This window comes from Pinus tabuliformis, chromosome 4_2 (genome assembly GCF_031772625.1).
Source record: "Pinus tabuliformis cultivar Carrire ecotype Pingquan chromosome 4_2, CPIR1, whole genome shotgun sequence".
NCBI classification, from domain to species: domain Eukaryota; kingdom Viridiplantae; phylum Streptophyta; class Pinopsida; order Pinales; family Pinaceae; genus Pinus; species Pinus tabuliformis.
Window position 1 is genome coordinate 1,132,027,736 of NC_142304.1, and position 18,619 is coordinate 1,132,046,354.

The window sequence follows — 18,619 nt, forward strand, 5'->3', positions numbered from 1 at the left end:
GTTGGTAACATTCAACAAATTTTAAAATTACATCAAGCTCTCATGTGAATAAACTACACCACCCACAATATTCCACCTCCGAGATACCGTCTGATACACATCCATTGCAGAATTATGGTTTGGTCTTAGGCATACACTAAAGTTTGACGAGTTGAAGCTTGATCATATAAGCCATCCAAAAGTAAGGGGTCAAAACCTCTAGACATCGTGTTCCTAATGCTGTGGGGAGTGTTGTGGAATGGAGACCTCCTTTCTCCAGCAATTATGAGTGATTTTGAGTGATTGACGTGGAAGAGCAAGCTAGCTTTCCTTCGAAAAACCTGTGTCTTTTCCCTTTTCTTTCCGGCCAACCATATTCACCATGATTTACACAGCAATCGACACATTCTATGTGATAGACGAGCAGATTGCCAATTCCCCCTCACGGAAAGATGGAATCGACGAACAGACGAAGATGACTCTCCGTTTATTCGGCTGTGAATTGACTCAATAAATCGGCATTCTGCTTAGATTGCCACAAGCAGTTATGGCAACAGGCCAGGTTCTTTTTCATCGATTCTATTTCAAAAAATAATTTTCACACTTTAACTTCAAGGTTGCGGAAAGTTGTGTTTGGCTTGCAGCGAAGCTTGAAGAAAGCCCTCGAAGGATTCCGCAGGTTTTGAATGTGTTTAATGTGGATAGGGAGATGTGAAGTGGTGTGCGGTATGTAAAGCGAATATGTGAACCAAAGGTATGGTAGGAGCGTTAAACCGGTCGCTCCAATGGATAACAGAGATAATTAAATATACAGTTGATTTAAGACTTCAACGCACGCGATTTTTAGTAATTTTAACACAAAGATTTCATACGATTCGTGCCACAATCACAATACTCCCTGCAGATGTGATGCACCAACTCACCGCTGGGTCTTCACTATACCAGCCACACCATGCCAGAATCTTCTCCTTATGATAATGCGCCTAGATAACTCGAAGTCCATCCAAACATGCGTAAAGACTCGAAGTCCATCCAAACATGCGTAAAGACTCGAGAAGAAAGACTAGTTTGCCAATGTGTTACAAAATTTCAAGGTATTAAACGCAAACAACAGAGTTTTGTAAGTAGTTTTGGTGAGCATAGGAAACGCTTCCTACAGGAGTATAAATCTCAGAACTAACATGCAAAAAGGCTACTAAACAAAACAAGTGGCTGAAATATGAGCATGGGAGAACACCTACTCTCATACCATGTTAAGAACATATATGGCAGAGGTAATATGAAAGATAAATATTAGATTTTTTTTTAATTCACAATGATAAATATTTATAATACATAGGAATGACCCTTGGTTTCATATTCCAAGTGGCCCATTGGACTCCCTTTGGTTGTTGAGCTTCCACACCAACCCTTAGATAATTAGGTGTCCAACAAAAACAAAATAAAAATAAAAATGGTCCATGGTATTGATGCATAGTATATAACTTATTTTAAGAGGAAATTAAACCACGCTAGATCCATCTTAGCTCCACATCTACCAAGCGTGGAGAGTGATCAAATATCTTGATATGAAAACCTCTTTTAGAGTGAAAAGAGATTATATCGCTCTCGACGCCTAATGGTTTCGCGCACATGGTATTATGGCACTTGTATTTAGTTGTAATGAAACTTATAAATAGGTTTTTTTGTATCCATTGTAATTTGTGAACTACAAAGGGTTGAGGAGGCCCTAGTGTGAAGAGGCAAAGGTTGAGAAAGCCTCCCGGAAAGTGTAAGGGGCCAAGGGTTAAGCAGAGCTCTTCCATACAGTAAGTCAGGGTTTTAGCCAAGCACTACTGAAATTCCATTAAGCTGATTTTTAACTTGAGTTGGGGTTTTCCGAGGGTATTTCTTGGTGTTCCTTATGTGTATGATTGTGATTGCTTTTATGTGTGCTCATGATTATGTTTTATTTACATTATCTTGTGTACATAACAATGGTATCACATGGGTGTAATGCTTTTGTTGTGTGATCTATACATGTGAAGAAGATGGATCAACTATGTGAAGTTTAATTGTGGACAACTTTGTGTGTGAAGATGTTGAATCAACACAAATATTGTCAGAGCAAGTATGGATCTATAGTTACGAGCCAAGAGGTAGATTAAGAGGGACACCTTCGTTGCCAAGAGTGTATTTGGCATTGGAACTAGTGTTCAAGGTTGCATAAATGAGTTGTGGAGCAGATGGCGATGTGAGAAAGAGGTCACACGGTATGATCTATAGTTGAGAGTTGGAGTTGGTACCAGCGGTGATTAATTTTAATATGTTTTATGCCTCTTTGAAGGACTAGAAACCTCTATTTTATATTTTTCAAGGTCATCGATTCTCTATGAAACCATTCACCCAATATAATATTGAGAACATGCATGATCATGAGAGGCATTACTGACCAAACAAGGGAATGAATATTCTTCAAGAGGAAGTTACAACATGTGATCATCTATTGTTGTCAACCCTAACGGCTAATTTTTGTGTTCAAAGCAATTGGACCTCCTGTATGACAAGAAGCACCTCTCAGATATTGTATTGGAAGTAATTCTTCCATGTCATGTATAGTTGTCATTATGAGTTACGAGGAGTCAATATGAGTTGAGTCAATGTGTCATGTATAGTTGTTGATTCCTATGATATGAGTTGGAGTCATGATCTAGATGTGTTGAAGTTAGTCTTTATGCCCTATATATTTGTAATTGGTGTGATCAATAAGATATTGAAGTGTGATTTTTTTGTATATGCAATCTCTCTTGCTTTATTCTAGTTTTATAACATGGTATCAGAGCCTATTTTGGCCTCCCTCCTTCACAGGAGGGCTAGGAAGATGTGAGAAAGCGTTGAGTTTATTGATCTTGTGTAAATAGATTAGGGTAGAAAATTGTGTTGAGTGGAGTGTTGTTACAAGTAGATTTTATTTTTGTGTGTATTGATTTGAGTCGTTAAAGGGTAGCATTTCGGTGTGCATATATTTTTTTTTCTCGAGCAGTTGTGTAGATATGAATGATTTGTTCTAGATATGGGAATATGAGATCAGATCTGAGAATCACAAGGTAAGGAGCCACGACGATAAAAGAATATAAGGGCACAACATTAGTGGCCATGGCGGAATTCAAAGTGTTGACCAACATTGATCTACAGCTGGAGGGGATCAATATACATTACAAAGATGCCAACGATCACTGCTACATGCATCATATTGTTGTAAAATGCATGATTAACTGAGACTCCTTCGTTCCTTTGTTATTGCAACGATGGACCCCGTACTGAAAAATGCCCCCACCATGACATGAATTATTCTTGTTATGGTCCTCGAAGGAATCCATTATAATATTAGGTTGTCTCATTGCAGAAGTTTCTCTTACAATGGGACTCTTCTTGGCGTATTGTCTGAAGAACATAATGACAGTTTTCCTAGACATTTCAGTTAGGTCGAAATGAGCACGGTTGAAAAGGGGAACAAATCTCATATTCCTAATATATTCCATGGAAGGACAGAGAGCATATGGGGAGCATACTTCATGTAATTCAAGCCTAAGAGATGGTTGAAAGAAGGCATGTTTTTCTCTGGAAGGGTGCTATAAATACCCAATGTTCAATGCAAGTCCCAAAGTTTGCCTAGGCAAGGATTTTTCTCTTTTTCTAATGAAATAGGTGGCGGAATCTCTATTTTATAGATATCGTCTGAAAATGGTGAAGGATTTGATGGTTCAGCCAAAGTTGGGAATAATTCTATGTCTAAAAAACGACTTGGTAGTGACCCTGCATTCGCGATCTGGAATCTCGTCGGAGTCTTGAAAAGCGGCCATCTGCAGTCTATGAGGACTGAGATTTCTCTATGGTATGTTATTATTATATCATTATGTGGTGGAATGTATCATTATTACATTCCATCATAATAAAAGTGACAGGTTGCATGCCGCATTGGATCAGAGAAAATCATAATGATTTTGTATACTTAAAGGGGGGCTATTTGTAGTTGTAGTGTGCTAATGTCCATGTTTGTTGTGTGAATTGATGTGTGTTATTGTCCCATTGTAATGTGAAAAATAAAATGATGCAAAACCACAAAAAATAGGCCAATTATTCAGTAGACTAATGTGCCCCATCGTGCTTCGAGAGCATTAGTCACAGGCAGTTCTTAATAAGGTCAAGATGGTGTGACCTGTCATGCTCTAGGAGTGTCAGTACAATTTGTTTATAAAGGTCAAGTTGTAGAATTGTCTGTTGAAGACATTCTGTACCCAAAATGTTATCATAGATAATTGGTGAAGGTTGCGGACGGTCATGGATTCAACAAATGGTGGCAGTTCCATAAGATGGTTCAATATCGAGACTGGTCCGTTGCGCTCTGGGAGGTTGAGAAGTGTCAATTTTGCAAAGCACATCAACGATGGTATAAAATGGTTATCCCTTAAAGGGATCAAGTGGGAATCTCAAAATTGTGTTGAAGAAAAGAACAAAAACTATGAGATTTTAGAGTGGATATGAGTTCTAGTGATGATCATATCAGACAAATTTTAGAGATATTCATTCATTTTTGTAATGTCTACTTTATGGTTTTGTCATGTAAGCATTAAGGGAGGGCATTGGAGGTCATTCTTCCATGTCATGTATAGTTGTCATTATGAGTTACAAGGAGTCAATGTAGAAGTTGTTGATTCCTATTATATGAGTTGGAGCCATGATCTAGATATGTCGAAGTCAATGTTTTATGTCCTATATATTTTTAATTGATGTCGAAGTGAAAAATTGACACAAATTAATCGATGTGATGAAAAGAGTGCCCGATAATAGTCTAGAACGAGCGGAAAATGATAACCAGGCAACAACCGAATGTTGAGCAGTCATTGGCGAGTTTATAGTCAATGGTTAAGGAGACATGAGACAACACCTATGTGAATAGATTGATGAACCATGTATCTAAAAAGAAATCTTAGAGTACTGGCAGTTACCATTGTGGGTAACCCATGTAATTTGTATATGGGCTCCTTTCATATGGACTTCTATGTTTATGTGTAGCGTATGGAGAAAGATAAGGCAAGAGTGTAAGAAGCAACGAATAAAAAAAATATAATAATTATAATGCAGATGGTATAATTGGGTATACTACCTGATAAGCATGGGTAACCCAAAGTATAGTGTAATAAGAGGCATGTGGGATTCTCTTGAGTTCCCACATCTTTAGGGGGGCTAGAACCATAACAATTCTCTAGTCAAGTTTAAAGAGGGGATTGTTAGGGTTAACTTTGACTCGAGAATGATACTCTATAGCTAGTGGTTTACATCGCATTGTTACATGGCCCATGGTATTATGTCAGTTGTATTTGGTTGTGAGGGGGGCCAAGGATTCATCACAAATCCCCAACAAGTTCAGACAAGGTTTTGGCCAAAGACAAATGGAATTCTATTAGGCTTAGTTTTTCCCCGCAATTCTTGATATATTCCATGGAAGGACAGAGAGCATATGGGGAGAATACTTCAGGAATTCAAGCCTAAGAGATGGCTGAAAGAAGGCGTGTTTGTTTCGGAAGGGAGTTGTAAATACACAGTGTTTAATGCGGGTCCTAGAGTTTGCCTAGGCAAGGTTTTTTCTCTTTTTTGTCATTAAATAGGTGGCAGAATCTCTGATTTATGGATACCCTTTGAAAATAGTGAAGGATGTGATGGTTGAGCCAAAGTTGGGAATAGCTTTGTGTCTAAAAAACGATTGGGTAGTGACCCTGCATTCGCGATCTGGAATCTCGTCGAAATCTTGAAAAGTGACCATCTACAGTCTGTGAGGAATGAGGTTTCCCTATGGTATGTTATTAATATATCATTATGTGGTGGAATGTATCATGATGTATTTTGCATCAGAATAAAAGTGACAGGTTGCATGTCGCACTCGATCAAAGAAAATAATACTGATTTTATATACTAAATAAAAGGGGGGTTTGTTGGTAGTTGTAGTGTTCTAATGTACCTATTTGTGGTGTGAGTTGGTGTGTTATTGTCCCATTGTAATGTGAAAAAATAAATGATGCAAAACCAAAAAGAACAAGCCAATTATTCAATAGCATAATATGACTTGTCGTGCTCTGGGAGCATTAGTCACTGGTTTTTCTTAATAAGGTCAAGTTGGTGTGACCCATCATGCTCCACGAGAATTAGTACAAGTTGTTTATACAAGGTCAAGTTGTAGAATTGTTCGTTGAAGACATTCTATACCAAGAATGTTATCCTAGATAATTGGTGAAGGTTGCAGAGGGTCATGGATTCAATAGATGTTGGTAGTTCCATATGATGGTTTAGTATTGAGGCTGATCTGTTGCACTCTGGGAGGTTGAGAAGTGTCAATGTTGCAAAGCACATCAACGATGGTATAAAATGGTTATGTCTAAAATGGATCAAGTGGGAAGCTCAAAAGTGTGGTGAAGAAAAGAGCAGAAACTGTGAGATTTCAGAGTGGATATGAGTGCTAGTGATAACCATATCAAACAAATTTTACAGAGATTCATTCATTATTGTAATGTCTACTTTCTAGTTTTGTCATGTATGCATTAAGGGAGGGTATTGAAGGTAATGCTTTCATGTCATGTATAGTTGTCATTATGAGTTACAAGGAGTCAATCTAGAAGCTGTTGATTCCTATGATATGAGTTGGAGTTATGATCTAGTTGTGTCGAAGTCAATGTGTTATGTCTTATATATTTGTAATTGATGTCGAAGTGCACAATTGACACAAATTAATTGATGTGGTGAAAAGAGTGCATGATGATAGTCTTGAACGAGTAGAAAATGATAATGGGGCAATGTCAGAATGCTGAGCAGTCATTGGCGAGTTTGCAATGACTGGTTAAGGAGACATGAGACATACACCTATGTGAATATATTGATGAACCATATACCTGAAAAGAACTCTCAGAGTACTGGCAGTTACCATTTTTGGTAACCTATGTAATTGGTAGATGGGCTCCTTTCATATGGACTTCTATTTTTATGTGTAGCATATGGAGAAAGATAAGGCAAGATTGTAACAAGAAATGAATAAAAAATTATAATAATTATAATGCAGATGATATAATTGGGAATACTACCTGATAGGCATGGGTAACCCAAAGTCAAGTGTGATAAGAGGCGTGTGGGATTCTCTTGAGTTCCCACATCTTTAGGGGGGTTAGACCCATAACAATTCTTTAGTCAAATTGAAAGAAGGGATTGTTAGGATTAACTTTGACTCGGGAATGATAGTCTACAACTAGTGGTTTCCAGCACATGGTTACATGACCCATGGCATTATGTCAGTTGTATTTAGTTGTTAGGGGGCCAAGGATTCATCACAACTCCCCAACAGGTTCGGACAAGGTTTTGGCCAAAAACAAATAAAATTCTATTAAACTTAGTTTTTCCCCATAATTAAGGTTTTCCTGCAATATTTTTTTGGTGTTCCTTGAGAGTGTTTTTAATTCTATTTATGTTCATTATTATAATACATAAAAATGATTATATTTTATCATACTAATGATATCTAATCTAAAATTATAATATATCCTTATTTTTATTTAATAGATTAAGTTTCCTCTCGAATTTATTACTAATACTAGATTATATGATTTTCACTATCCAATAATAGTAATGTATGTCTTATTGAAGGTTTTGTTGTTAGTCCTAGTTTCTTTAGCATTGGTTTTTCATTGAGATATATGATTTTATTGATTATTTTTATAATTATAAAAATATATGATTTTATTGATTCATTTTTATAATTGTAGAAATTATTATATATTAATTTTTTTAATAAAAATGTATGGTTAAAAGAGAGTGAATGTTTTATAGATTTGTTTTAATTTGTTAAGTGATTTTTTTGAATTTCATATTGAATCTAATCCTTTGGTTGGTTTAAAGACAAGTGATTGTCTCCCTATAAACATCTTATATCTAATTCCTTTTTGTGTTTAAGTTAATATTATATCTATATATATATATATATATATTCTTGTTTCAATTGTATAATTAAGATTTAGATTTAATTGTGGATATGATATTGTTTCTTTTAAGTAATTATGTCAATAGAAATATTTATTTGGAAAATAGATGGAGAGGTGGAAGATTATACTTGATCTAATAACAACTTCCCATTTTAATCTAGTCCTTATAATTTCATACAATATTAGCTTGTATTCTTCTACTTCACTACCACTACCTCTCCAGTACCACCTCTTCATCACCTCCTACCATCATCCCTATAGCCTCCTACCTACTGCCACCACTCCACCTTCTACCACTTTTGTAATAGTGATTTCACATTCCCAACCCACTACTATCACTAATCAATACCAACAATTATGACTTAAGAAGACGCGTTAATCATTAAGTTGATGTCATGTTGATAAAATATCATTTTCTCAACTCTTAACATAATTCCTCTATTACCCATTTTTTGTACCGTGACTCCAATGGCTCATGCTTCATCTTGTAAGTAGGCTTCTTCAATTCTCTCTTTTTCAATCCATATCTTCTTGTCAAGGTAATGAACCTTATTTGTTTGCTTGCATTACTCATATGTTTGTAAACATATTTTTTAGTCACCATAGTTTAAAGGGTTTTTTTTTATCTTTCAACTTGTTCTAAGATTCTTTAGAGAGATGTGAACCCTAAGCATGGAAACTACACAAAATCACCATTTGCTAGAATAACCACATAAAATTATTATTTGTACCAATATTTAAAGAGAAACTTCTTAACTTTAAATTAGATGGTTGAATTTTTTCCTTAAAAAAAGAGAGGGCTCATGCCCCCCTATTACACATGTGTCCACAGTAGTGATCCAACTAAACATACTCAGTAGAAAAGAAATATCTCTAATTTGTCACTATTGAATTTAATGGTGATGTCATATTAAAAAGCACCTATTACCATTACCTTTCTTTGTTTATTTTGGTAAGGTGTAAAATTTATTCAAGGCATCAAGATTTCTTTGGAGTGTATTTTTGTGTTTTGCCATTAACAACACATTATTTAAGTAAGTATTTCTCTTCTCATCCTTGATGATTTCATCTTCTAAATCATGTATACATAAAATTTATTCAAGACATCTAGATTTATTTGGGAAGTATTTTTTGTTTTGCGATTAACACCACATTATTTAAATATGTATTTCTCTTCTCTTATCCTTGGTGATTTAATCTTCTAAATCATCTATACATAACTCTGATAATGTTAGATAAAGGGACATTCCTAGCTTCACCATGATGATATACCAATGGTATTGGTTGAATGCTTATACCAGAAACAAGTGGATGAAGGATCTATACAATTATTTTCTTTAGTCTATTTAGTTATTTTGTTTATTAAAATTTTGACAAATGATTTAACAAAGAGGTTATTTACCATAATGTTCTATAATTTTACATAAATTATTTAAATCAATACATTTATGAATATGTATCATATAATTTAAAGTGTTATTTTTTTTATTTCCTATAATCATGGGAAATGCATGCAAATGCAAAAATAGACATCCTCCTCATTTAACAATTTCAACTATAAAATACAAACCTTTATCAATACATTTATGGATATATATCATATAATTTAAAGTTTTATCTTTCTTGATTTCCTATAATCATGAGAATTGCATGCAAATTGCAAAGGTAGACATCCTCCTCATTTAACAATTTCAACTATAAAATACAAACATTTATTCTTTTGATCATTTGGATAATATGGGATTTGTCTTACCAATAGTTAAACTCATGAGCACATTTGATAATGTATATAAGGAACTATTTATACATGGCTCTCTTAGTATTTTTATTTTGTTGTTTGATATTCATTTTTAATTTTATAATATTTTTCAAATACTCTCCACTTTATGAGATGATATGCAATTGTAATCCACTTGCATTATGTATGTTTAAGAAGTCTATGGAACTCTTTGTTGTTGCTATTAGGTTTATGGTCGAAGATGTTGTAATTTTATTATTTAATAGTTTTTTTTTTTTTGAAAAATCTCATTTATTAAATTTATTTTTTTTAACTTATAATTTATATTTATGTCGTGGGGTTTTATTCAATGAACTTTGACATATGATATGTGTTAGTTTCATATTAAATAATATTTTTAATTGGACCACATATTGGAAAATATCTACAAAAGCCACATATTTTAACCCCTTATCAATACAAACCCAATACACCTTCCCAATTTAAAAAACCCTACTTTTATTAGATATTGTAGGTATCTATTTTTTAATTAATATTTTTTATACATCTTTATGTTGTTAGCCTCTCTTATAAAACAATAATAAATCCAAAAATAAATTAATTAATTAAATATTTCAAGTTAGGAATTTGTGCCTAACTCTTGGGTTGTTCCTCTATGATAGGAGTTAGTTTAGGTAACTCCTATATTGGTGTGTGTCTGGTGAGAAATTATCTCAACCAAAAGTGTTTAAGATAGCACGCACTATCTTGAGAACACTATCTCTCATCTATTTATTTGTAACACTATGTTCAATTATTTTAAAATGGAATGAGAATGAGAGAGAATCCCTGAGGCTGAAGCCATTTTCCGTCAATATCTTGTGTCTGGTTTTTATGTGTGTTTTTCTGTGATCTGTTTGAGTTAATTTCATTTTCAATATATGTTTTTTCATTAACTTTGACCTCCATTTTTTGTACCTGCCAATATAAAAAAACCTTTACCCCTTATGTATCCCCCATTATTATATGTCATTTTTTTTTCAATATAGATCCTCCAATATAAATACAGGTGGTATTATGTTTGAAGAGGAAAAAAATACATAATAATAATATTATTGACAATTTGATTTTTCACTCAATGATATGTAAAGTTAAACTTTTATATATATATATATATACTTACCATTTTGTTATTAATTTTAAATTATTTAACTTACCACTTTATCCTAAATAAATAGTAATATAGATAGGTAACTTCTTTAAGTTCCCTGTACACAAACAAAAATATGTGACTAGGCTACAACTTAAAACCTGAAATTACATGATTATTGTCGTTGGTGATTTGCCCAAAAGAATTGTGTAATGATTTATTCAGTCCAACGTTTCGGATAGAATTGTGTAGTGATTTATTCAGTCCAACGTTTCGGATCCATCATCAAGAACCAAATCCAATTATTCCTATTCTATTAAACATACTGATTCGGCTTTCATTAAGCTTTCCCGTATATTTCTTCATTAAAAATTGCAGCAAGGAAGCAGCAGAGGAGGCCATCTACTACTCATACACCAGAAGCATCAATGGTTTTGCTGCTACTCTTGAAGAAGAACATGCTCTTTCTCTCGCAAGTGAATTACTCACCTTTAATGCTCATTTTCACTCTTTCACATTGAATGAATACGAAGCTCGTAGATACTTAGAATTTTCGAAAGTTTTTCTTACTGAATTTGGTGTCGCTACTGTTGGGTGCTGTTATTCAGAACACCCTCAGGTATTATCTGTATTTCCTAACCGAGCAAGAAGTCTACACACAACTCGTTCATGGGGATTCCTTGGCTTAGAAGTAGGAGCTGGAAAATCTGAGAATGTACAAGTTTCTCCGAGATCGCTATGGAGAAAGGGGCAATTCGGAAAGGATGTTATTATTGCTCACCTGGATACAGGTAGCAAGCCACCTCAGTAGCCTTTAGGTGAGTTCATTTTATATGTTATTTGATTCTGATACTATTTTTCTTCTGCATTCAGGGGTATGGCCAGAATCTGCAAGTTTTGATGACACAGATATAGGGCCTATTCCTTCTCGATGGAAGGGGTTCTGCCAAAAGGGAACAAAATTCGGTCCAGAACACTGCAACAGGTGCGTTGATGAGGGGTCAGAGTAGTCTTCAGTTTGTTAAACTATATTTGCATATCTGATAACATTCAATTAAGATATTTAGCTCATAGTTTTTCTTGCTGGTGATAAAGGATTCTATCTATATCCATCTAGAGACTGAGATATGAAATTTGTTTTTATGTGATTAAAATTTAAATGGTAGATTCTCCAATAATATGATAGACATTAATGAAGTCAACAGTTTCTCATGTACATCAAATTTCAAGAATATTTTGGCATTTACAATTTAAATAAGGATGACCTTTCTGGGTTAAACACAAGGCCAGAGAAGATGAAGAATTTCAAATTCTTTATAAAAGATTACAGTTTTCCAGAAGTATGTTTGAGTTTTGTAATTCAAGTTCTTTATAAAACATTACAGTTTCCCAGAAGTATGTTTGAGTTTTGTATTCTTTTGGAATAGTATGGTTTGTAAGCGTTTATTGATGGCCAGTTTTAAGCACTTAGGCCAGAAATCCTAGAACGGTAAGAATTTCAAATTCTTTATAAAAGATTACAATTTCCCAGAAGTATGTTTGAGTTTTGCAATTCAAACTCTTTATAAAACATTACAGTGTCCCAGATGTATGTTTGAGTTTTGTATTTTTGGAGCAGTATGGTTTGTAAGTGTTTATTGATGGCCAGTTTTAAGCACTTAGGCCAGAAATCCTGGAACAGTAAGGGGTAGATTTTTGTAAATATGTTATATTTTAAAGTAATCTGGCACTTTGATGTTTAAGCATGTTTTTGACGTAAGTAATGTTGGAGTAATTCTCACACTCACCTTATTGGGAATAGATCATATGATCCTGAGATTAATTGCCCACTTAAGATAATGGTAAGGGTTTAGAAGTTTAACATTGTCTGGAGATTTTAGTGTAACCCAAAACCTCAACATGGAATAAGAGCTTTGGCAGGGTGTTGGAGTGATTCTCACACACACTTCATTGAAAATCGATCACGTGGATTAACTCCATCCTGTTATCCACTTTGGTAAATTGAGATTAATTTCCCACTTAAGATAATGATAACAATTTGGAGGTTTACTAATGCAAACACAATTTTGAGTAATAATTGTCAGGGATACTCAATATTTACCTTGCTGGGTTGCAACTAAATAATACAGGTTTTTGCTTGTAAAACACAATTTTGAGTAATAATTGTCAGGGATACTCAATATTTACCTTGCTGGGTTGCAACTGAATAATACATGTTTTTGCTTGTAAAATGCCCCCGCATTCTTATTTGATAATTGTAATGCTTGCAGTCTATTGCACTTATTATTTCTTGCATTACATTGCTGGGAAGAAAAACACTTTGAAATTGCTTGTTGGAGAATGCTCAATCTCTGTATTTGTTTCTTTGTTTGTTCGTGTATAATAGAAGCCAACCGCATTGTAAGATATCCCTGCCCGAAAAGTGGAACAGTTAGTATTCAATTCTTGGAATCATGGTTCACTCTCGAGTGTTTTGCAATAACAAGTTGATTGGAAAGCAAGCGCTTCACAACAGAAGCAAAGTTTCACCCTCCAAATTGCTGTTTGCAACAGGAAATTGATTGGAGGAAGGTATTTCATCAAGGGGCGTGATGCTGAACTTAAGCCTTTGAATCTCTCTGAAACAGGGGAATTTCTCTCTGCGCGAGACAAAGTTGGACATGGAACTCATACTCTGTCTACAGCAGGGGGAAATTTCGTGAAAAAAGCAAGTATATATGGACATGCGGAAGGGGTTGCAAAAGGAGGAGCCCCTCATGCTAGAGTTGCAAGTTATAAAATTTGCTGGCCTCTAGATTTAGTGTACCATGGTTGCTATGATGCAGATATTCTTGCAGCATTCGATGCAGGGATACATGACGGAGTTGATGTGTTCTCAGTTTCTCTTGGAGGTGAGCCTCCTCTTCGGGATTATTTTCAAGATGCAATTTCAATTGGATCGTTCCATGCAGTTCAAAGAGGGAGGGTTGTCGTCTGTTCCGCCTCAAATTCTGGTCCACTTCCGGCAACGGTTGCAAATGTGGCACCTTGGGTCATAACGGTGGGAGCAAGCAGCATCGACAGAGTATACTCTTCGAGTGTTCATCTCGGAAACAACATAACATATATAGTAAGTACGGCTTATTGGCATCTTCTAACAATTACTTATTTAATTTTTTTAATAGGTTAAATTATTTTTTTTGGTTCAGATTATATATTTTTGTTCTTTATCAAAATTGATTTAGTGTTGGAATAACTGTATTATATTTAGGAATTGATGTGGTGGATTAACTGCCACTTCCGGAACATGAGATTAACTGCCCACTCAAAGTAAATGTCTGGAAATTTACTATGACCTGCAATTTTTGGTTTAATGACAAACTCCAACATGATATTATAGCCTTGGCTGAAAGTGAGATTCCATCGTGTCATGTCAGAGTGGGACTGTCCCAGGACCATGGGACTAACTGCCTTGAAAACATTCCGGGCTCGCCTTTGAAAAACCCGCTGATAAACCCCAATATTCAATGTTCTGGAACATGAAACTAATCATTCATTCAAGATAATGATAAGGGTTCTAAAATTTACTAAAACCTGCAGGTAAACCCAACATTCAGTAGGTAAACCCAACATTCAGTGTCCTGGAAAAAACCTGACACTTATTTTTTTTTTTTTAAATTCACAACTCAATCATGTCACTTGAACAAATCTCTATCAGTTTTCCAATAAATTTGACCCAAAAAATATACCAAAAAATACCTCAAAACGTAGAACAGTTACACTACTACCGGCTTATTGGCGCCGGCTTATTGGCGCTCTCTAACCTTTTCTCTAGTTAAGTATTGAAGAGCGCTGAATTCATATTATGAAATTCGATTTACCAGTATTACCGTAAGGCTTAGTGGTGGACATTAATCCCTGGAACATGGAACCGCTAAATAGGCCGAGAGGCTTATACATATTTCATTATGTTTATGTTGCATGTTTTTTGGAAAGCATTGTAAGATTTAACGGTTTCTTGATTATCAGGATAATTGTGAGTGCTGTAGAGGTATCTTTTCATACAAAATTTCAAGAGGGCAATAAAGCATATTGACATTTTCTCTTTGTTTCGGTCTATAAAATCGAAAATTTAATATTTAATTGTTTTCCCAATCCAGCGCATTGAAATCAATAAATCAGATCCTTGAAGTTTGCTAGAAAAGTTGATTATGTTACTCTGTGTCTTTTTGTTCGAGGGCAGGGACGAAGCCTAGCCCAGTTCCAATTACCAAAGGGAAAGTTGTATCCACTGGTATCATCAGCAAGAGTGAAAGCCCCACATGTGAATACGACAGCTGGGTATGATGCTACATACTACTACCCAATTACCAAAGAAAAAACTTGGACAGGAATAGTATTTCAATCCATCAAAGTCACACTTCTATGTCATATTGTGTTTTAACAGTTTCAATCGCTAATATTTTCAGACAACTCTGTTTACCGGGATCATTAGATCCCAGCAAAGTTAAAGGAAAAATCGTTGCCTGCCTTCGTGGTATCAGTGAAACAATTGAGAAAGGTTTAACCGTTCGATTAGCAGGAGGAGTAGGCATGATTCTCGCCAATGCACCCGGAGGCGACACTGACGTTGATGAAGACTTTCATTTTCTTCCTGCTGCACATTTGAATGCAACTGATGGAGCGGCAGTTTTTCAATACATCAAATCAACAGCGTAGGATTTCAATGCAACTTTTCAACTTGTAGTAAAACCTGGTTATTGCATGAAAAACCCTAATGCCCAATTAAATTATGCTCATCCTGGTCCCCTGTCGCTTCCATTTATTCAAGAACACAATTAGATATAAAGCTTTTCAAATTGTAGTAAAACCTGGTTATTGCATGAAAAACCCTAATGCCCAATTAAATTATGCTCATTCAGGTCCCCTGTCGCTTCCATTTATTCAAGAACTCAATTAGATGTAAAGCCAGCTCCGACTATGGCAAACTTTTCCTCTCGGGGTCCGAATTCTCTTACTCCAGACATACTCAAGGTTTATAACTCAATCCCCACAACTCCATTGGTATGATATCTTCCTTAATATTTTGAAAAGAAAGTTGTTAACTGTTTGTCCAGTGCAGCCTGATATTACAGCTCCAGGGGTGAGCATCCTTGCGGCATTTTCAGAAGCAGCATCATTAACTGATTTGAACTTTGATAATAGAGCTGTACCTTTCGCTCTAGATTCTGGCACGTCTATGGCGTGCCCGCATATTGCTGGTGTTGCAGCTTTATTGAAGAGTGCATATCCTCATTTGAGCTCAGCAGCCATTCGGTCTGCCATTATGACTACAGGTATCTGTATCATTTTGAGCCGGCATATATTCCAATCTGCCGTGGTAGAGGTGCTATTTTTTCATGTTTTCTATAAAAAAAAAATTGCCAATTTGCATTCTATTTTTAACAAATGATTTATAGTTTAAAATTATTATATTATATTGCCAAAAGTTATAAAATTATTATATCTTTAAGATTTAAATTTTTTATAAATATCATATAAAAAATTTATAAATTTGAATTTTTTTTTTAAATATTTTTTTAGAAATTTGATTTTCTTTTATAAAAGTATTTTCAAATATTTTATAAAGAATTATGAGGGAAATTTTAAAGGGTTAATTTTGCACTAGTTTCCATTTTTTTTCTAAAAACGATTCCCCAAATTTTATAGTATAAAATTATTTTATCTTAAAAATTGTTAAAATTTTACATCTATTAATGGAAATCTAAATATTTCTACAAAAATATCACCAAACATTTCACACTTTGTATATTAAGGACTAATAAAATTCACCAAAATTTCTAAACTTTAAAATAAACTTCTATCCTTAAAATTTTCCCTACATATTATTACTTAAAATTTTCAAAATTTTACAAATATTATATAAAATTATTAATATTAAATTTAGTTTTTTACCAAAATATAATCAAACATTTTATAATTTACATAATAAAAACTCATAAAAATACCCAAAATTTCTAAACTTCAAACTACATTTCTCTTTAAAATTTTGGAGAATAATATCAGTGATACGATTATGCACTTAAATTGTTTTGAAATTAAGTTGACCACTTTTTGAATTAAATTGTGAATAGTGCTTCCAAAACCTCTAATCTTTCAAATAAATATCCAAAATCAAGAATAACTAAAATTATAATTTTAATTGTTTTTGTTTTTGTTTTTATTTTTATTTTTAATGGAAATTTTATTCCTCTATTAGAAATAAATGAAACTTGTTTTTAATGAGAATTTAAAAACTGGATGTTTAAAAAACCTTGTACACAATATAATTTTGAAAATGTTAAAACTTGGATACTCAAATACCAATAATACTTAATCTAAATACTACAACATGATGAGTTTTATAAAATTTTCCAATAAATAAAAGATGTTTTATTTTGCTATATACTATATATTTGCTAACCTTCTTTCCATTTTAATATGTTTTAAGAAAACCTTATACACACTATAATTTTGAAAATGTTAAAATTTGGATACTTAAATACAAATAATACTTAATCTAAATATTATAAATTTTAGCATGATAAGTTTTATAAAATTTTCCATTAAATAAAAGATATTTTATTTTGCTATATTCTATATATTTGCTAACCTTTTTTCCATTTTAATATGTTTTAATATTTTTAAATGACAGCTCAACAATTGGACAACACCAAAACGACAATTAAAGACGACTCACTGCAAACAGCAGGTCCTTTCGCGTATGGTGCAGGTCATGTGTATCCAAATAAGGCTGGAGATCCTGGCCTAGTCTATGATCTATCAATTAGAGACTACAACATTCTTTTTTGCAGCTTGCATTATAATTCAACCCAGCTCAAGGCCATAACAGGAAGGGCATTCACTTGTCCAGCACGACCCCCTAATATCTATAACTTCAACTATCCCTCCATCACTGTCTCGGCCCTGAAAGGGTCAGCAACTGTGAGAAGAACTGTGACAAATGTAGCAGAGGGGCCAGTGACTTATAAAGCAAAAGTGCAGTCTCCTGTTGGAGTTTCAGTGTTAGTTGAGCCTGCAGAGCTTCACTTTTCTACCAGTGGGGAAAGGAAAACATTTAATGTGTCACTGAAAGCCGTGAAGAGTTCTAGGGGTCAGTACGTATTTGGGTACCTTACATGGAGAAATGCCAAGTATTGGGTTGCAAGTCCCATTGTTGTGAAGGTAAGCAGTGTGAATTAAGATAGTGAATATCTCACTGACAAGTTATTGCTTTTCATTTATTGACGGAAATTTTGTAAAAGGGTCATTGAATGTTTCTCTTTTGTAGAATTGGTAGGCCCTACAACCTAATAAAATTTCAAGCATGATTTATATTAATTAATTTTTTTTTTTGTTTTTGAAGTATACAATGTCATATAGACTGTCATTAAAATATGTAAATGCTACAAATCTTTCTTGATTCCAATTTTTTTTATGAAAGGTTATTACATTAATTTTTGATAATTACATTTTTTAATTACTCTTGCATGGAATAAAACCTGAAAGTATAGAATCTCCAAGATTGGTAAAACATATTGCACATCAAAATTTATATTACATTAGATTAATCATGCTATAAATACACCAGTCATTGGTTGAAAATAGAAATTCTATCTTAACCATAGAATCAATAAGTTGAGAAAATATCTCAACCAAACACTAAATTTCTCAAGTCTAACTAATTAACACTTACACAACTCACACAACAATAACATTTAAGGACGAGGAATATCACTCAAGATGCACAAG

At 33.9% G+C, this 18,619-nt stretch overlaps 1 protein-coding gene and 1 pseudogene across 1 annotated transcript in view; both read left to right on the forward strand.

Moving 5' to 3' along the window:
• LOC149173658 (subtilisin-like protease SBT5.3) overlaps positions 1-15,292 on the forward strand; it is an 83,904-nt gene extending 68,612 nt beyond the window's left edge. Inside the window, exons 2-6 of the mRNA XM_089426788.1 lie at positions 11,092-11,325; positions 11,458-11,640; positions 11,723-11,834; positions 13,403-13,958; positions 15,072-15,292. Of these exons, the coding sequence (XP_089282914.1) occupies positions 11,092-11,325; positions 11,458-11,640; positions 11,723-11,834; positions 13,403-13,958; positions 15,072-15,272 (1,286 nt within the window). The 3' untranslated portion in view covers positions 15,273-15,292. The remainder of the gene's footprint in view (positions 1-11,091; positions 11,326-11,457; positions 11,641-11,722; positions 11,835-13,402; positions 13,959-15,071) is intronic.
• Positions 15,293-16,067: 775 nt separating this feature from the next.
• On the forward strand, positions 16,068-18,290 carry LOC149173659 (subtilisin-like protease SBT5.3 pseudogene; annotated as a pseudogene).
• The last annotated feature ends 329 nt before the right edge of the window (positions 18,291-18,619 follow it).